Source organism: Physella acuta, unplaced genomic scaffold, assembly GCF_028476545.2.
Source record: "Physella acuta isolate Inbredline_101_S28 unplaced genomic scaffold, ASM2847654v3 ptg000913l, whole genome shotgun sequence".
In the NCBI taxonomy this organism is placed as follows: Eukaryota; Metazoa; Mollusca; class Gastropoda; family Physidae; genus Physella; species Physella acuta.
Window position 1 is genome coordinate 692,748 of NW_026732430.1, and position 21,523 is coordinate 714,270.

General features: G+C 35.0%; 2 protein-coding genes across 2 annotated transcripts; one reads left to right on the forward strand and one right to left on the reverse strand.

The window, feature by feature from the left end:
* Positions 1 to 1,067: 1,067 nt before the first annotated feature.
* On the reverse strand, positions 1,068 to 7,958 carry LOC131953204 (eukaryotic translation initiation factor 3 subunit E). The gene is made up of 13 exons (XM_059316277.1): positions 7,842 to 7,958; positions 5,116 to 5,233; positions 4,698 to 4,815; positions 4,565 to 4,607; positions 4,291 to 4,395; positions 4,067 to 4,192; positions 3,804 to 3,928; positions 3,333 to 3,453; positions 2,860 to 2,961; positions 2,653 to 2,762; positions 2,437 to 2,539; positions 1,571 to 1,705; positions 1,068 to 1,442 (listed from the first exon to the last, which is right to left on the reverse strand). The coding sequence occupies exons 1-13, from the start codon at positions 7,929 to 7,931 to the stop codon at positions 1,419 to 1,421; spliced, it is 1,320 nt and encodes a 439-aa protein (XP_059172260.1). The 5' UTR covers positions 7,932 to 7,958; the 3' UTR covers positions 1,068 to 1,418.
* A 1,327-nt stretch (positions 7,959 to 9,285) lies between these two features.
* Positions 9,286 to 19,545, forward strand: LOC131953187 (E3 ubiquitin-protein ligase rnf146). The gene is made up of 2 exons (XM_059316254.1): positions 9,286 to 9,505; positions 18,295 to 19,545. The coding sequence occupies exons 1-2, from the start codon at positions 9,376 to 9,378 to the stop codon at positions 19,251 to 19,253; spliced, it is 1,089 nt and encodes a 362-aa protein (XP_059172237.1). The 5' UTR covers positions 9,286 to 9,375; the 3' UTR covers positions 19,254 to 19,545.
* The last annotated feature ends 1,978 nt before the right edge of the window (positions 19,546 to 21,523 follow it).

Genomic DNA, 21,523 nt, shown 5'->3' on the forward strand with positions numbered 1-21,523 from the left:
TTTATGATAGGACAAATATTATGAATTTTAAGTAATCTTATATACGAACTAAAAATTAGGACAAGTCCTCTTATTTCTAGATTAGGTGTCACCATTTTTACAAGCTTTTATAAAGTTGGCAACGTCTGTTTGTGGAAAATATTGTAACTCAATTTTGACCTCCTTCTAATGCAGCGATATCGTTCAAACTTTCCAGATACTTCGATGACAATTTACAAGTGTATTTTTTAATTTTATTAGATGATTATTTAGTCAAAATTAAAGTTTTGAAACTAAAGGGGATAACAAAATTAAATAACTCGATAGATTACTATATTTAATGACAGAAAGGGAGATAACTAGCTAGACACGATCACCCTAAGTTTGAAGAGATGTGGTTCACAAGAATGTTTACAATCGTAGATTCGGTAGATATAGTCAGGGCTATTATTAGACGGATAGTTTCAATATAGATTTGAAACTAAGGGGAGGTAATACGATTAAGAATGTGTTGGTTGCTTTCCTATTTCGCGAGCTACTGAGGGTGATGAAAAGCAAATATTTTTAGTTATGTCGGGTTCATAATTTGGTATTACTAAAAAGAAGAAAAATAAATGTATAGCAACAAATTAAATGAACTGAAAAAAAAAATTTCTTTAATCAAAGCTTTGCTCATGATACATATTTTGGCACCAAAAGCAGCTTTTGTTAAAAAAGTTTTTAAAATCTTATTTTCAGTGCATTTAAAAGCTTGTTGCTCCAAGTATTAAGTTTTTTTATTGTTTACAACGTACTAGCCCTATCTCTTTAATAGCAACTTAATGTGCAACACAATTTTTAAAAAGTTCATCCCAACTGTGCCTGTAAAGCAGCACATCTCCAGATTAGAATGCCAATAAGAACATGTAGGCATACTGACCCAGAGGTCAGCCGGGCCCTAACAGGTACGCCCACTCAATTTTAAATGTACCAAACCATGTCTTGTGTCAATTGTTTTTGTTGAGGTACTTGGCAAAAAGTACGGTCATGTCAATTAGGTCAATACCTTTAGTAGAGATAAATGAACACAAAGTGAAATCAACAGGGGATTGGAATTTGTAATAATTTATTTAGAATCAATTTAAGGAGAACATCCCAACCACAGACCAAGACAATCAAACCAGTACTATTCCATATTGTGTCTGTGTTGGTGTATTTGGTCTTGACACCATGTTGTCCAGAGTAGACAAAAATATTTACATAGATAAAATACATTCTTAGCCTGCAATATACTCTAGTGAATTTTTTTTTTCTGATGCCACACAACTTGTGTGGGAAATCTTCAGACATTGGAAACAAGTAAAATGTATAAAGAAAGTTTCTGCCAAATGTAGAGACTGAAATAAAACTTTGATGTTTGCTTGGTGTTGAGAGTAAAGAGTGCAGCAAAGTTCTGGCAACTACTCCTGTCCTGCCCATTGACTCTGTATTCAAAGAGAAAAAAACATTTCCATGATGAAGTCATACCATAAACTATTTTCCCTCAACTTTAAGGCTACCATAACTACAACTGGTTCAATTAATAATCAGAGAACACAAGGCAGCCACTTACATCTTGACCACCACGGTTTCCAAGTTTCTTTTCAATATTTAAGGCGAGCATCTGTGACCTAAAGGAAAGGTTTTTAGTTTTCTCTATCACCTGCTGATATGGAGATATAGCTTGAGTGCCCATCACAACATGACCCTGAAAGAAACAGCATTATATCTTATTATTAAAACATGTTAGCACAGTGTTTAACATTAAAGTGATACACTTCTATCACTCATTACTGCATCTGCCACCACTAACTCTACAATAACATTTTTTCTTGCAACCGAATGTCTTTGGGATAGAGTTCCAATCCAATATGTCTGGTCATTTTTCTTTGCAACCTTAATAATTAAACACTTTTTAGCAAAACAATAGGCCTTAATGCTTTTTTCTTATTTTTGTGTGTGTGGTGTCTGTTGTACCATTATCACTATTAATTTTTTTTATCTAAAATATATAAATGAATTCTTATAAATAATTGGTCTAAAACTATTTTAAAAATGGTATGTAAGAAAAAAAGTGAAGCTCAGACAATTGGGAAGATGGAAATCGCTCTTGGTAATGCTCGTATACAAGTTAGCCATCACCACAATTGTAAGGTTATTTATTTTTGTTAAAGCAATTGAGTCATCATTCATGTTTCTTTAATAGTTTACTGTTGTATTAAAAAATATATACCCATTAGAGTTGTAGTTATGGTACTAAAATATTTATGGCCCATCTTTTAATAAAGCTTAACTTGATGCCCCTTTTAACTTTTACAAGAACTGTGGTTGAGATAAATGCAATGAGGTCTAGGTAAAACTGAATGGTCTTCAATAATTAGAAAGAACTATCTATTCTATAAGAATTAGATATGAATGCTGTACTTTCAAGACACTTACTAGTTTAGAGTCTATCTTGGCATCCAGTCTGGCATTTCTAATTAGATTGACTATCCATTTCTCTGCATCGTCAAGGCTCATGTTTAGTTTTTCAGCTAGCATGCTGATGACACAGGAAAATACATATTACAAATATATAAATATATTTTCATTACTGAAAACAAGTACTTGATAAGACTAATGTTTTACACATGGTGGTCAAAGAATTTTTCTTACCTAGTGCTAATACATTCATGAATACGACAGAAAGTCTCAAAAATAAGAAGACGTGCATTTTCAATGAAGTCTTCCAAACAGGCCACCAAGAAGAAGTCATTGAATAGAACCTGGAATCAACATAAATATATCAATGCAATCCAGTGTAAATGAGAATAATACCCTAATAAACAGCTGTGCTTACAAACTGTAGTTATTTAAACTTACGGTTTCACATTCTCTTAACTTTTTCTGAGCACCATCAAAGTCAAAATCCACATACAGACATTGAACAAATTCAGTAATAGGATCTTTATAGGTGTAAGATTCCTGAAATATTTAGAAATAGAACACAAAATTATCAAAAGCTTAATAATGCCTGATTAAAAGACCGAAAAGGACAACTAAGAATAACTGGAACTTAAGTTTAAAAATAATCAGGACTCTATACATTGTGGTAACCAGATTATAGTAGGGTGTGTAGGTGGTGGATAAGATTTGTTACTTCTGAATATTAGTATTAAGAAGTAGGTGCCCTTTTGAACTTGAATTGTATTTAAAAAAATAAACTGTTAACCTTTAATGCCACTAAAGGTGATATTAGCTGGATTACCCTACAGTTAAAATGTAACTCCAAAATTTGTTAACAGTGCTAAAGAAACTTGGGAGTTAGAGCACCACAAGCTATTCAAATCTCTTACCTGCTGAATAACTTTGACAAGATCTTTTAGCACAGCTCTTCGCCTCTGCTTGTTGGTAATCACAGCGGTTGTAAGGTACCTCAGGACATGCGGACACGTGGTCTGAATGGCATTTAGGTACCTGAGAAATATAAACATTTTACATCCGTGATTCATGTGATGGTATCACTTCAGCTGCCCAATGGGACCCTCTAAATTAACCATGTAAATCCAGGTCAACCACTACAAGCCATCTAAAATTTTTTACACTCGACAAACTGGAAAAAAATCCAAAATCCATAAAACAAAAATTTCGTCTTCCCGTTATTAAACAACTTGAAGTCCAAAAACAGACATTTGCGTGAGAGCTATTCAATACTACCTTAATGTATTTTAAAAGGCTGAACACAGAAATATTGTTTATGCTACTTGATCACCCAAAGGTTTCCCATCTACCCACACAGAGATAGCAAGAAAATGATGCTGGCTTACGTTGGTGTGTAGAGGAACTGATCTATGATAAGATCCCTGCCTTTCGGATGATTGAAGTATACAAATAAACTCCAATGAATCACCCAAGTTCTTTGTTGCAGAGTCATCAGGTCTGAGTTAAATGACTACAAAAAAAAAAAAACATGCCATGACTAGTTAATAGTAAATATGCATGCATTGGGTATTTAAAACTAAACAAAGACAATTAACAACCAACAAGAGACGTTTTTCAAAGTAAGTAATAAAAACTGGTTAATACTTACATTACTATCAATTAGATCTTTTACTTTGTTCAAATCTTCTAGTGCATACTCCCAATTCTGCATCAGAATCTCAGAAGCTAGTTTCCCCCAACAAGCATTAAGAAAATTACGATCATTTGGGGGTATCTGAAATTAAAGGTTAAAAATGATATGCTAATAAGTACCAAAATTAAAATGTACTTTTCAGTTTTCAAACAATAAAATCAACTAACACATTGACTTACCAATACTCTAACAAAGTAGAGGAACTCAGCAGCACCTGAATAATTGCCACACTCATACTGAAACTTGGCGTAGTCGTACAGTGTGTTGATCATGTCATGTTTAAACTGTCAAAATATAAAAAGTTACACATACCCCATATTTTCAAGTAAAAAAAAAACAAATACAAAGAAACTGTCAAAATATAACGTTACAGACAACCGTAATATCAAGTAAAAAAAGATGAGAAAATATTAAGAAAAAGGAAACTTTTCCTTTAAAATAAAAAAGACCTACCCCATATTCTTTGGAAAGAAAATCATACAGCTGTCTCCCATCTCTGAAAAATTTTAATTGTTTTTTAAAATACTAAAGTTATTAAATGCCATACAATTAACCATAAAACATGACAGAAACAATGAAAAGATACCTTGATGCTTGAATCTGACGCTGTACTTCAGGTTTCTCAAAGATCTCTGTAATACTGTCAGTTTTAGCCTGAAGGGTTTTTAACTGAGCTACAACTTCTTGACGTTTGTCTTTCAAAACTGAATTGAATTCAATTCATAAAATTAAAGAAAATATAAAAAAATATGTATATTAAATACATAAAAGCAGAAACAGATCCCAAAAATTCATACATTTAGCAGTTTAAATAAACTGGGTTGCCTTTTTAGCAACACCACTCCCATATTAACACACAATAGGACATAGCTTGTACTTTAAATATGTACAATGGATGAATGTGATAAAATATAGAGCAATCCTAGGCAGGTTTACTGGAACTGTAATAAGATGACATGATTCTACAATCACGACAATATCCTCAAGTGTTTTTTTAAAATTACCTTGTGGCACAGCCTGGTCTGGGTACAGGTTGCGATGGACATCCATAGCAAAGTCAACCATGTTGGTGTTGCTAAGGAGATCCAGCTTGCCCATAAGCATTTCTTTTTCATCATACAGCTGAAATAAAAAAAATTATTGATTAGTCTAAGCAGTGAAATACGCTCTGCAAAAAACATCAGTGGCATTCGTTAGGGCCTTAAATTTCTTGTTAACTTATAATGTATACAAAAAAAGTTCCAGTTCCTTGTAGAAAATAATAGTAGGCAATATGAACAAAAATTACAGTACAAATGTGTAATGAAGTGCTTGATAAGATACAATTTTCCTTCATGTAGCCTGTAAGTTAGGCATAATATTATAGGTGTTATAGATGTTTTGCCAATCCTTGTTTTACAAATTAAAATTTGTCATTAGTCCTATAGGTCCTACTCAATTCTAAATATTCTGGAGCTTATATTTAGGCCTACACATTATTAACATGTAGGCGGGAATGTGAAACATATCTCTTTCTAGGAGAAATAATCACTTTTCTCTCATTGGTTGTTAATTTCTTATTTTTTCCACCTTTAGAGAAGCCAGATGGAAGGTAATTATATTTTCTTTCATCTACGTGTGGTAACAAAACTACTTGATCTGAATTTCTTGATATGTCCGTTGTCAGCCAACATCAGTGTAAAAAACAAGACATGTTCCTACTATGGTAAACAGTTGATAAACTTTGACAGATTATTAACGTTTACGCAAGACCGTGTAACACATTTTACTCATTGTCCTGACTGAATGGAAGACAATCATTGCCATGCAGACATTTCCACAATTTTGTGAAAGAAAAAAAAAACATTGGTTAATATTTTACTTAGGCCCTATTTATTACTTAGGCTATATTTTACTTATTTATAATAAAATACTCTCAACTGGAGGTGAATGTGGCGAATAAAATACACTAAAATGGAGTTTAACCAACATCAGATTACCCAGTACTCCTGTATTTCTATCCTGTATTTGATGGTGCTATTAGTTTTTTAAATTAGGTTTTGAAATGTTATCCTAGAACAAGTTGAGTTAGATCTAGATTCTAGATCGAGTCCCTAACTCAGAACTCTTATGTACCAATCACACTTCATTTTTTTTTAACTACAAAGCCGGCGTAGGTAAAACTCCATTTTAGCGTATTTTATTCCCCGCTTCACGTTCACCTCCAGTTAATTGTAATTTATTATAAACACAACCGAAACACACAAAAATGTTAGGAAAACACTAGATCTAGGGCCTACTTATTTTTTTATGAAAGTGATTTTTAATTAGAAAAGGTAAAAAAAAAAAAAAAACATAAAAAAGCATTAGAACTGTTCCAATTAAATATTGTGTGATCTTCATAAATGTTTATTTAGGCTTTGCAATTGTGAGTTACGTTTATGTACTTCACCCATTGCCATGACAATTCTAACTGACGCACGAACATTCAATATTCTAAATTTGGATTTTTCTTAAGTTTTGACAAAAGTAAATTATCAAAATCTAAAGGCTGCATTTGCGCGGTTAGCTCAGCCTTACGCGTAAAACCGCCTTTGCGCAGTTGGCTCCATGTTACGCTTAATCTTTACCATAGGTGGCACGCGATCTAAAAAAAAAAACATATCAGGACTGACCAATTTTTTCCCCCCGTGGTAACAATTTAATGTTGATATAGATCTAGATCGAGTTTAAGTGTATTTATATTATTTCAACACCTAAGAGTCTAGTACTTGTAAAAAAAACAGTACAGTGTAGTGTCAAGAAAAATTTGTGAGGTCAGATGGGTCAGATGATAGTCCTAGATCTAGAAGCAACCTAGCTAAATCAAACTGTCCTTTAACCTTTAGGCCTAGCTATCTAGCATCTGTGATAGTAGATCTAAGTCTATATTATTTATCCTATGTGAAATTAAAAAAAAATTTCAATTTGCTTGAGGGGGGTGGGAGGAGAGGAAGAGAGAAGTAAAGACAGACGATCTTGTGTGAACTTGTGTCTATGACGTATGCTTTAGGCCTGCTGAACTCACAATGACCTCGCCAACCGTGGTGAGATTTTCCACTCACAGGATAGTAAACGTAAGGCAAGCAAGCAAGCAATCACAGCAGTGACGATGTTTGGAAATTTTATTAAAACAAAAAAGAATCATAGTCTACGTCATATTTTCAATATGAAAAAAAAAAAAAAACTAGACATCTAGATCTAGTACCGGTCAAGCTAACCCATGGTTCGAACTCTGAACTCCGGGCCTATGAACTTCAGACTACAGCTGGCACACTGTTGACTCAACCACAGCGGATGTGATAGAGTTGTAAAAAGTAAGCATTTTCAATTACAAGATGGCAAATCAAACCTGCGAGACGCGTAGTCTTTTTTAGGGGTCACGCTCAGCGATACACGTAGGCGTAGTCACTTCGAATTATCTAAAACAAAGTCAGTCTCTTTGTTTTTTATTCATTTGTTAAAACAAAAAAAAAAGTACAATACAGATAAATAAATCATGTTTTCTTAATGTTTTGGTGTGTTTCGCATATACCTCAACTGGAGGTAAACAAGAAGCGGAGAATAAAATACGCTAAAATGGAGTTTTACAGCCGGCGTAAACAAGTAGATTTTCATTAAGATATCTAGATTGGCCCCGATATTATGTAACTCATAGGATATTGCATTTAGGTGATATCACGATAAAATGACACGTTATGGAAATAATTACCCCTTTAACTGTTAAAAATTCTAGTAAAGGAAACACCAGATGTCTATCTAAATATTGCCCGAGCGTGGTGGTGAGATCAAACTCCGCCATCTTGACACCAATGAGAAATTGATCTATGGCCAGATATTTCTCACCTGCAATGCAAAACGTTCGCATTTTGTTGATAACAAGATCTATGGGTGTAATAAATTAACAGCTAAAGTTAATTTTGGATTATTCTAAACTTAATTAAATTTAAAAGCTTAGGCATATATTCCTATTATATATATATATATATATATATATATATATATATATATATATATATATATATATATATATATATATATATATATATATATATATATATATATATATATATATATATATATATATATAATTTAAAAAAAAATAGTCCTCGGGCCCTTCTACAACTCTACAGTCATGTAAATGTTAGGCCTAGATAAATATCATACACTTTAATTAGGACTTACCAGTATTAAGTTAATATTCATTTCATTCACTCGATTGTCGCCAATAACGCATTCAAATATTGATCACCAAATGTCAATACTTGCTCCAATCGGGCATAAAATGCCTTTAAAAGACGAATGTACTGATACATGTGTAGTTAAAATGTTATTCAAACTTACTAAGTAGGACAGGAGAAAGAAAATAGAGGTGTCAGTGTCATTGTTTCAAATGCTATTGTACTTATACCACGGGATGTAACCCGGTTTGGTAATTGAGTGTCAAGCCTACTTTCTCCAACAATTTTGTATTTTTGGTTGGTGTCACCCCTCCCCAATGGGTAAACAATTTTTAATAGTAAATTTTCGATTTATAATTACGACATATACTTTCTTCCAGGGCCGAGTTCATCGCCCTGCAAGTCATTCGATCTAAAGAAAAGTCGAATTACCAAGAAAAAGTGAGATATTTCCACTGAGAAACGATCGAACCAACAATAACAGTTCAACGATAATGGATACTATATTATATAAATATTTCTTTGGAAGTTGTTGGTCGTAGAGCTACATACAAGTGGTTTATTTTTTTTATACTTACAAAAATTGTAGATGCGTAGCTCAAAACAAGCTTCTAGATATTTTCTGTCATATTCTAGATCTAATTAGAGCTATCTCTTAGTGGCTTCATCGCTGTCTTCTCGGTGCCGTAGGGTGACCCGACCCTTTTATATTTACACATGGGGCTACAAATTAGTCTATCAAACAATGGTTAATCATTATTTTAGGTTTCAATAAAGGTTGTTTTTTTCAAATTAGGGTTGGAGGATTGGCATTAGTCTTAGTGAATGTGGTTGGTGGTGCACACATGGGGTCTAATTTGAAACTGCTAGCAAATTGGGGATAGGGTAAATTTAGATAACAGATTCTATTTGGTCTTAGTGAGCCAATTTGGCAAAGTAATCTTTCGCCAGTGCTATATATAGCCTAATGGCTTCTGAGCTGTTGACATAATAAACCATAGGCCTAGACAAATCTGTCTTCTAGATCTAGATATATTAAATATTTTTTCAAACAAAGGAACAAAAATGGATCCTAGCCATATCGTAGATGAAACAGAAAACGGCAATTTCAATAAATTGGAAATTGACGAGAAGCTGAAAACTAGTGTAAAGGATCAAACTTATCAACCCAATGCTACTGGACAAATTCAACCAGGTAGACTAAGACAAGACCTAAGACGAGAGAAGTGCTGATGAGGGGAATGATAGATCTAGAATCTCTAGGCTATATATTATATATATTAATATTAAATATTATTCTAGATCTAGCTCTAATGATTTAATCTAGATCCAGAAACTAGAATCTACTAATTTAAGTGTCAAGATCCAGAACATCAGGATTAGGATGTCATACTCTTATCTTCTTCTTATGTTAGGCCTAATAGTCTAATACTAATAATGCCTAATATTCCTAATAATTAGCCTATTATATTCTAAATTACTTTAAGTTACTAATGAAGTAAAGTAGCATGTAGGCCGTAGGGGCAGGGGTACTCTAGATCTAAAATTAATGGACTTAAGCCTTAAGCGAGAATAGTCTCAAAGGTATCGGAGAGGCCCATTAAATATTTAAAAAATAAGGCACAGTGTAGGCCTAATTAATTAAAATGAATAGGCTATGGTTAGGCCTACTATAAAATCCTGACTGATTTTTTTGAACTTTATAAAAAAGTTGATGTTTTGTTGTATTTGACGTTTTAGTATTTTTGGTAGGCCTAATTTCTACTAATTAAACACAATTTAAAAAAAATGCAAAAACAATTTGGTTTTCATGTGATAATGGCGACATAAACAATGACATCCTGCTATAAATTTCTTTAGGGGCCTAGGCCTATGCAAAATGTAAAAAAATGGCAGAACTAAGTCATGTGGTTTTAAATAGCATTATGTTATTTAAAAATGTTATCTGCAAAGTTTTGTAAACAAATAACTATTGATTATGGAGTTTCTGTACAGCCAATCTTCAATGTCTGTCTTATAAAAGAAACATCCGGTTATAACTTAGGCTTGATGAATATAAATAGAAATGTTTAGGCCTAATAGTTTAATGTAGCCTTAAACTTAAAAAAATTATTTTCATGTTCTCTGAATTCGCAACTATACTAGCATTGATTCTAAAAATATTAAATTTTTAAACTATTTTTAGGCTTAGGTTTTTATTTTTTAAATTATTTTTATGGCCACTAAGTAGTCAGAAGAAAAAAAAACAAATTTCATCCATGTCAACAATATGATGGAAGGATTCTCATCAACTCGGTGGCCTCCATTAATCTAGTAAAGTCTAGTCACTGGTCCTATCAAAGACAAAAGTCTTAACCTAACTAACTAAATCTAGATCTAGTAACTAAACGAGTAACTTAGGCCTATGTCTATATATATTTACTAGATCTAATTAGTATTAAATAAACAGCTTAGGCCTAGAATAGATTATATTAGGTCACCATCTAGGCCTATCCATTCTAGATCTAGAAGTAAAAGCTTACTGGCTTATAGTTTTTCTTCTAACATAATTATCTGCACCGTGTGGTTGGGCGGTTGTGCTTCAGGCACAGTGCCTGAGGTTGAGGGTTCTATTCCATGTTGTAACGTTAACCTATCTATCAGCCAAATAGAAGGAGAACGTCCCCGGATTCTTTTTTCGGGGTCATATGCAAATGCCTTACGGCCTAAGTGGATGAACACTTAACACAATGACCACTAGGGCTCGAATTTAATGTCTAGGGAAGCTAGTGATACTATTGTAATTAACACTCATCCAATCTACATATGACCTTTTAATCAGCGAACTCAGAAGTGGCAGAACACAAGGTTGAACTAAATAAAATATTTAATGTATAAAATATCAAAAACCAACTTACACAATGTAGGAAAAAACACTATCACAGATTTCTACACTGTCTAAAGAACAGCTACAGGCCACACAACACTGCTGTAGTTTCTAGAATTACTGAGCGACAAGTAATATTAAACTAGAAGACTAAATCACTTTAAGAAAGCAAGGCACACACAGGTCTTAAGTACTCTCACGTTCAAATGGTCAGAGTCTATAGCCGGACAATATGGACGGCTGCCTGACTAAGGTAAAACTGCCTCGTAGACTGCCAGGTCAAGATAAACTGCCTCGTGTTGCGAGTGTGCAGTGCAATTAAAGACTTCTGTGACAGGGGAGGTTATCCTCGACTCATGTCGCCATTGGTTGGGATAATCATCTGATCAGAATCATTCAATCAGATTTTAATGGAAAATTTCTATGTCTCAAACACCTTAATAAGTCAGTGGAAAAACCCCAGGTGTTACACCATCATTCCATATAAGGAATTATACAATGTCAAAATAAAAATGACTCGACCTAAGTAGGTCACATCCCCTCCCTTTTTGGAAGTGACAGATAGGTTCCACAAAAACATACATAGGGAACCAATCTGGCAATGAAATAACAAAAATGTTTTATAAATGTAGGCAATCAAAAACATAATACCAGATGAAAATATCCCTGAACATAAAAGGGAAGTAACTCCAACTTTTACAATTGGTGAAAGGGGAGTAACCCTTCAAAAAGTAATTATACATCAAAATCCCTCAAAAAAGGGTATTACAATATTTCCATGTGGATATTAAAAGTGGTAAACCCGCCAGGGTAAGACCTTTATTTCAATGACTAGCTACAATATCAATAGAGTCATGTGAGACATATTAATATAAAAGATTACATATAATCAAAAACCACCTTTAATTAAGGTTCACCTGAAAATAAACAAAATATTCAACAGGATTGGAATTTTGAAAAATTCTAACTCACACCACTCATTTTCATATGAGTGACACTCAAACAAAACCTGTTTATGGTCCTAATGAACCACAAAGCGTGTCACATGATCAAGGTGTGTAACAAGATTTTACATCCTTGACAAACAATCAGCCACAACATTATCACTACCTTTAATGTGTGAAATTTCCAGATTAAAATTTTGGAAATATAAGCACCATCTCAATATTCTTTGATTTGTCTGTCCTAACTTAGAGGTAAATTTCAGGGGATCATGGTCAGAAAACACTCTGACTGGATTGGTAGAAGAAGAGACATAGACTTCAAAATGTTGTAATGACAAAACTAAAGCTAAAGCTTCTTTTTCAATAGTAGAATAATTCTTTTGGTTTTCATTTAACTTCCTGGAAAAAAAGGCAATGGGATGGTCAATTCCCATGTTGTCTTCTTGAAATAGGACTGAGCCAATGGCTAAGTTGCTAGCATCAATGGCAAGTTTAAAGGGCTTGCTGAAATTTGGTGCAGCCATAACAGGAGCATTAGATAGAAATGACTTAATGGTTAAAAAAACTTCTTGACATTTATCGAACCATTCAAACTCAACACCCTTTTTCAATAATGCAGTAAGAGGTTCAGCAATAGCTGAAAAGTTTTGACAGAACCGCCTATAGTAACCAGCCATCCCAAGGAACTTTTTGATCTCTTTACAATTTTTGGGAGGTGGCAACTTTACAATAGCATCTACTTTAGCTTCAATGGGCCGAACTTGGTTCGTTCCCACTTGATAACCCAAATAGGTAATTGAAGCTTTACAGAAATCACTTTTATGTAAGTTTACAGTAAAATTCACTTCAGACAATTTTCTAAAAAGGTTAGTCAATTGAACAATATGTTCTTCAAAAGTATTAGAAAATACAACTATATCATCTATGTAGGCCTCACATTGGTCTATGTCAGCAATGACAGAGTTAATGACCCTCTGGAAAGTTTGACCAGCATTTCGCATACCAAAGGGCATACGTTTGTATCTATAAAAACCATTAGGGGTTACAAAAGCAGATATTTCTTTTGCACGGTCAGATAATGGGATTTGCCAGTATCCTGAAAGTAAATCAATTTTGGAAATTATCTTAGCCTGCCCAACTTTATCAATAACGTCTTCTATCCGAGGTAAGGGATAGGAATCAGCTTTGGTGAGCGCATTCACCTTCCTAAAGTCGGTCACAAACCTGAAAGATCCACCGTCTTTCGGGACTAGGAGACATGGGGAACTCCAGTTGCTGAAACTGGGCTCAATGATATCATTCTTGAGCATATAGTCAATTTCATCTTTTATCAAAGCAGCTTTTTCCGGGTTAACTCTATAGGGGTGTTGTTTAATGGGTTTTGCGTCACCAACGTCTACATCATGAGGTGGAACCTTCGCTTCTTTGGGGGCATCCCCAAAAATAGAGGGAAATGTCTCAAATAACTGAGACAATCTATGGCTTTCCTCTGTGGACAAATGCATAAGGTGGACATTCAAATTATCTAAAAAGGAAGAATTTACCAATTTTGGGGGTTTCAATTTATCATGTATCACATCATCAGAAACATTAGAACATACAGGTAAATTAATTTTAGCTGTGGATTGAAAATTGTTACAATTATCATAATACTTTTTCAGTGAGTTGACATGATACACTGTCTGTTTCTTTCTTCTGTCGGGCGTATTGACAACATAGTTCAAATCACTTAATTTTGAATGCACAGTGAAGGGTCCACAATATCTCAAGGATAACGCATTGTTCAGATTAGGTACTAGCACAAGAACTTTGTCGCCTGGATTGAATGTTCGTTTACAAGAACTCTTATCATACAGTCCTTTCATTCTCACTTGGGCCTTTCTTAAGTTCTTGTGAGCCATTTCGCACACGGCTTTCAGTCGAACGTGAAAATCGTCGAAGTTTTCCACTGGATGATCACTGGTACCTGTCCAACGTTCGTGTATCAGCTTCAGGGGGCCACGGACAGAATGTCCAAACACAAGTTGAAAAGGCGAGTAGCCTAAAGAGTCCTGGACACAGTCCCTCGCGGCGAAAATAATCCAAGGAACAGACTCATCCCATTGGGTGTTACTGTTAGCGAATGTCCTTAGCATGGTTTTGAGGGTTTGGTGGAACCTCTCAAGTACGCCTTGAGACTGAGGGTGGTAGGCTGAGCTGGTGATGTGGGTAACGCCTAGCGTGGCTAGCGCTTCCTGAAAATGGTGACTGGAGAAGTTGCTGCCTTGATCTGTTTGCACGATTCTAGGTAATCCAAAGGTAGTGAAGAACCGGGTCATGGCTCTGACTACAGTCTTTGCCTTAATGTTCCGTAAGGGAATCGCCTCGGGAAAACGGGTACTTGAACACATAAAGGTAAGTAGGTACTCGTTGCCCGCCTTGGTTTTAGGCAAGGGACCTACACAGTCCATGACGATTTTAGAAAAAGGTTCTTCTAATACAGGAATCGGACTCAAAGGGGCCTTAGGAATTGTCTGGTTTGGCTTTCCGGCCAACTGACAGTTCGTGCAACTTCTACAGTAACGCGACACATCTTTTCTCATTTTGGGCCAAAAGAACAGTTCTTTGATCTTCGCCGTCGTTTTAGTGACTCCTGGGTGCGCTGACATTGGATGGTCATGTGCCAGCTTAAGTATTTCATGCCGATAAGGTGGAGGGACCCACAGCTGGTTTTTACCCAACCATGGTTCGGCTGGTGAGGCAATCACTGGTATAGCGCGACGAAAGAAGAGGCCATTCTCGGTGAAATATTCTCCATCGTCAGATGATAGAGATTTTTCGACCGTTGCCTTGAGTTCCGCGTCGACTTGTTGAGCTTTAATGATGTCTTCCTGAGATATCCTCAGGGGTAAGCCCAGACTTGTGTTTTCTGGAAGCATAGACTCCAGTTTGGGAGTCGAATTTCTTGACGATGATGGTAGATGTGGTTCAGACGTTGTGTCAGCCAATTGTTTGGTCTGGCTTCTTGTCACCGCACATGCAGGATACAGTTCATAATCATTATCTGGAACTGTTGACAAAGGGTCTGAAACCGTACAGGGGTATACTTTGCTTCCCGCAAGGTCATTCCCTAGAAGTAGGTGTACTCCTGGGACTGGAATACTATCTATCACACCTAAAATGACCTCACCTTCGACGAGATGATGTTTCAGGGCAAACTTGTGTAGAGGGACGACAGTAGATTTTGTCCCCACTCCCTGGATAATGGAAATCCTTCCGGTGTTCGTCTCTGGTGTAATGTCCATTGAACTTCTCAAAAGGAGTGATTGTGACGCTCCTGTGTCTCTTAGGACGGTGATATTCTTCTGAGACAACGGATCACCTGGTTTGCTAATGATGGCTTCGGCAATAAAAGATGAAAAGTCAACTTTTCTCGATCCCTCGAGATCGGTAGACTCGGAAGAAACTGGATGGTGGCGAGAACAGTCAAAATGTGACTGCACATAATGTGTGGAGACTTGACTACTTTCTTGCGGACACTTAGGGTTAGAGTCCTTTAGAATTCTAGAGTTCATAGTTGAACTGGCTGCTTGAGGGGATAGAGCATAGTGCGCGGAAGTACGCACCACCTCTCTGTTATATTGACGACGTTTGTAACAGTCCTTGACAAGATGCCCAGGCCTTTTGCAGAACTGGCATACTGCTCGACGATTGAGAGTTGATCTTGGTTTCTCTCTGGACTGTGATGCCTTCAAATGTTGGCCAACAGGATGATTGCTGCCAAAAAGGGGAAGCACGGGGTTGAGGCGGTTTCCTAACACTGGTGGTTTCTTATGCACCAACATATATGTGTCAGCCGACTCAGCAGCCTTCTGGATGTCAGTTATCTTGTTATCCAGAATGTGTAGTCGTATCTCTTCAGGCAGGGACGATAGGAATTCTTCCCTTAGGATAAGTGACCTGAGTTTCTCAAACTCAGAAACTTCCTCAGAGTGTAGCCACCTTGAGAATATTTTCTCCTTTTCAAAGAGAAATTCCACATATGATTGTGTGGGTAACTTGCGGAGTGTTCGGAATTTTGTCCGATAGGCCTCGGGCGTCAGTGCGTAGGCCTTTAAAATGGCAGTCTTGACCAAACTATAGTTATTTTGAACGTCGTGAGAGAGTGCCTGGTATGTTTTTGCAGCTTTCCCAGTAAGGACACAGCTCAATAAAGCAGTAATGGAAGATTCGGGCCATTCACATGTCTTCGCTAAACTCTCAAACGAGTTAAAGAAAACGACCAAATCTGTTTCATCAAATTTAGGAACTAATTTCCCAAATTTGGCAATCACTTGCCCCACCGACAACTTTTTTGGATCTACCAGAGAAGTAACATCACTAACTTGACCAAATTCTGATTCCAACCTCCTCCTATCTAAAGCAATTTTAACTTCCAACTCCTGTTCTTTTAATGCCTTCTCTAAAGCAACTTTCTCCTCGCGGAGTAACACACCAGCCAACAAACTTTCATCAAATACCCCTTCATTAATAAAATGAACAACAACTTTATCTCTCAACACTTCTGACTTCTGCGTAACAGAATAATCCAATTTCAATTCCTTAACAACACTAATCAAAACTTTTCTACTCAACTTCTCGACCTCTTCAAAAGTAGGATTAGCCAAAAAAGACTCCATAACACTAACTTTCAAATCACAACAAGCCTAGATTCTTTAAATTAATACACAGCGTTGGGCCGTGTACTTGACCTCTAAATGTAGGACGTGACACGTCTGCTTATTTGACCTAGATACTCTAGCCTGAGCGCGCGTTGTAAGAACACTGCTCTACTGGATATAAAACAACTAAATCCAACTAACCTTAGTATTCAACTGATATAACCAACAACTGGAACGACAGATTAAATCCCGGACGAGCCCCCACTTTGTAACGTTCTCCTTCTATTTGGCTGATAGATAGGTTAACGTTACAATGTGGATACGTTTTGTTTTATACTTTTTTGTGTGTGTTTCATTCACTTTATTTTTAGATTTTTTTTCTTGTGATAATGGTATTTACTTATCTTGAATAGATAGGCTGATAAATAATTATTAAGGGATCCTAAAATCTAGATTCTAGATCTACTAACAGTAGCTACTAGTTCTACAGTATATCTAGTAATGAGATCTAAAATCTTATCTGTTAGTTCATAACACCTTTTGTAAAAATAAATCTATTTTAATAGCCTATTTCTGTAGCGCTGTTTTGTAAACATGCGCATCTCTTTCCAGCTTGAATCGGCCTTAATATTATTATGGTTCGCCCATGGTAGGTCTGAGGTTAGGGATAGAGCAGGGTTAGCATTGACATGAAGTATAGGGTTAGGTTTTAGGCATTAGGATTAGGGATTACATAGTAGACCAGCCATAGCAATAATATTGAAATAGTTTATTATATTTGGTTGGATCCATTTTTTGTTCCGTTTTTAAACGATTTTTGTTATATGTTTTATTGCCAATGCTTTTTGTGAAGTATGGTTTTTTTTTTTTTTTTTTGCTTTTTGTGAAGAATGCTTAGCCATACATTTTAAATGTTATAATTGCATAAGAAACATGTACAAATTAAATACTCCAACAAGATGCTGCACATTCTGGACATCTGTTGTGTGGTAGAAATAATTGTAATGCACCAGTAATTTTAGAATTACTTAATTCAAGGGAAGCTATTGTTAAAGTATTGTGTTTCTTTCTTTGCTGTGCTCTTGTTAACAAAACAAATCCTAGTTTAAAGCTTAACTTTCTAAGAAAATAATTACTTTTGTCAAATCTAAGAATAAGAAATATGTGGCTAAGGTTAGTGTTAGATATAATAAAGGTTATAACCTAATTGTATTAAGTAATGATTTTTTGGAAATCTAATAGGTGTATTATAAAAAGTTCTACTAAGACTTGAGTATTTCATTGTGTGATTAAGGGTGTTACACTTTAAAAAAAAACTTTCAAGTTACATTAAAAAGCATAAGATTAGTGTTGATAATACCACTTTTCAAAGTGGTTTCTATTTTTACAATTTCTTTTCCTACCTTCAAATTTGGCTCACTATTTTTTAAATATTTGTTTTGTTCAGTCGAGGTTATTATAAAGATTGTCCTGATGGCCCTATACATTTTAATTTTTTATATTTTTGTCTAAGAATTTTAAATTTTACTTTCAGATGGCACTGGTGAGGAAAATATTTTAGAGTGTCCTGTGTGTCTTCAGTCGTGTATATATCCTGTACAGCTACCCTGTCGGCATATCTTTTGTTTTCTGTGTGTAAAAGGCGTGGCCAGTAGAAGCAAGCGGTGTGCTCTGTGCAGGCAGCAAATACCACCTGATTTCTTTTGTCGACCAAATCTAATTCGCCGTGATGACCTTGAGCAGCCTGTTACTTTTGATGATGGCTACAGCTGGTTCTACGAGGGCGTCAATGGGTGGTGGCAGTATGATGACCGTACATCTAGAGAGCTCGAAGTGTACCACAAAGCAGGTCATACTTCCTGTGAGCTTCTAATTGCAGGGTATGTTTATCTCATTGATCTAACAAATATGGTTCAGTCCAGGAGAAATGATCGAACCAAAAAGAGGAGAATTAAACGTGACTTGATAAATCTGGCTGGTCGAAAAGGTGTGGCAGGTTTGAAACTAAGTGCAGACACTGTAGGTATTGATTCAGATCGTCCTGGTGCAGAAGGTCATGAAACTTCCTCCAGTCAGTCTTCTTCAGTCCGTCGGCCTATCCCCATCCAACAAGCAGATAGATCAGGAGACAGCCACTCACTCTCTCCACCCACACCCCACAACACTCCCCAGACACCAATGACCCCTTCAGAGAGTCCACCTAACTCAGCTACCACAGAACGTGACCTTTCTGTTCACCTGGAGCGCCTACGACTTGTTGATAGTACATCAGTGTCAATTAGCCCCCATGGAGGATCCAGTAGCTCTAGCCGGGGCTATGACACACCTGAACAGTTAAGCTCCCATTTAGAAGATGCCACTCGGCTGGAGAATGTTCGTGCTAGCCTACAGCAGTTGCAGTCACAGAGCACAACAAGGGGCAGGGCTCGTGACTCAGATGAAACTGATGGCAGTAGTAATTCTGACTGTGATAACAATATTGTCCAAGTTTAGATCAAGTTACTGTAAAGAATAAAGAAGCTGCAGAGCCTTAGAGATAACACTTATTTTAACAGGTTATACATTCTGATAAGTAATTGAACCTTTACATAGGTTGAGTAAAATTAATTTGTAAGTGTAATCTTAATTTTAAAGTTTAAGAAGGAAATAATTTTAAAAAACTGCTTACCAAGATCATAAGTGATGTCAATTATTTATCAGCAATATCTTAGTTTGTCAAAGTTGTCTGTTAGCACTGAGCTTAATGTACTTTTCATCTGCTGAATATAACTAGTGTATAAATAACTTGCTTGAGTCAGTTTTTTTTTTATTAAGTCTGGGGACTCTCCTCATTTATCCTTATAAACCAGTCTGACCCCACTGCATATAATATGTTGTCATTTTACAGCAGGTCATCTGTTTAAAGTGGTTGTCTATAACGAGGGCTATTTTGATTGATTTAAGTGAGACCATATTGTTTCCTCTTATTGATAACTGATTGCTAATTTCATTATGACCTGTACTCAACTTTTCTTAAACAGTAGAATTTTACTTTTGTGTTTTTAAATAACTAATAAACAAATAATTGAAAATAAATATTGACTCATAATGTATAGGGAATTTTTTTTATCATAACTTTGATGGTTAAAATAACCTCGTCAGAACTATTTTTCAATACATAGGTAGCTTCTTTTGGAAATTAAATTAACTGTAAATAGTCAATGAAATGTCTCTTTAAATAAAAATATAATTGTTATATTATAATTCAAATCTATCTTTTAATATTCAATAAATTATTTGGTGGTTAGCACTCATTTTTTGTGTATATATAAATTCTAGAGTACTATAAAATATACATTACTTTTACCATGTAGCTGAATAGTTTTCTATGTTGAAGGTGTTCTATGAAATTAAATTACTTTTTAAATTAAATTAAATTCCCAAGTACTGCACTACTAGCAGCTGTAATTTGGTGCCATCATGGGTCATAGAAAGTGATGTAAGGTGCAAATGTTAGTTGTAAAAAATTGATTATGGTAGCAAGATATGTAGTCACATAATGTTTTTTGTATTCTTTTCAGTATTCAATTGGGGCTTTAGATGAGGGTTTTTTTTTTTAGCTTTTGCTATAGTTTGCTATTTCACATAAGTGGTTACACAAGAGGTTTGATAAAGTTTGCATCATTTCCCCAATATATGCTGCCCATAAAGTTAATCATTTCCCCAATATATGGTTCTTACTACCCCTATCAATTTTAGTGTTTTGACTCCAAAAATTATTGTTTGAATATAAAAATATTATTAATTAACAAATTTAAAAAATAATTCATGTTCCTGGATTCAGTGATGGTTTGTTTCTCAAAGTTTTACATTTTTATTCAACTAAAGTAAGACAAGCTTTGCAGTTTACATTTTTATTTGAGAATCTGTTTTGTATTAGTATTTACTTTCACAATCAAGTGTCTTTAATATCCAAACCAAGATAAGATTGTTTTTGGTTTTATATTTCTTGAATAAACTATGTAAAAAATTGTCTGCTGTTTGTATTTTGCATATCACAAATTAGATTTTAAAATTGTAATATTAGTAAACACACTTAAAACAACATTCAAATCTAAAAGTGAAGACAGCTATGGATACGGCATAAGTTATTATAAGATATTTAATGCTCAGAAATGTATAGCATCAATAAGCGAATGTGCAAATATCATGTATATAAAGTAACACATATGAAGTGGTATGGAGCAATGTTACATGACACCACTTTGAAACATTAAAGCTAATTTTTTGCTGATTGAAATTAATTAGTCTCAGTCTACCCTTTCTCCTGATATTCATTTTTGTCTAGAGTTTTGAGATGGGTTAAATTTAGGTATATTGATCTTAAAATGTATACAAATACTTATAACTGAAAAATGACTGCTTTAATTAAGTTAAATAATTTTTAAAATGTATGCAACATTGAATTTACATTTTCTAAATCCTTAACCCTCCCATGCTTCAATGACTCATCACTTAAATAGTTACCCATTCTCAAGGAGTGGTGACATAATGGAACCTAGTAATTAATGTTGCTTCCATTAAGATACAAGTTAAAGAAAATAGTGTAATTGTGCCTAAGGTTTGCTTTCTGATAATTGCAATACTTGATAGATATGATAGAATAATTTCTGCATTGCAGCAGTAACCAATCATGCCTTAAATACTTAGACAAAAAGTGGTGTTTGAATTTATGTTAATGATATAGCCTGTTTGTGAAATACTTGCTCGATGAATTTAGCAAG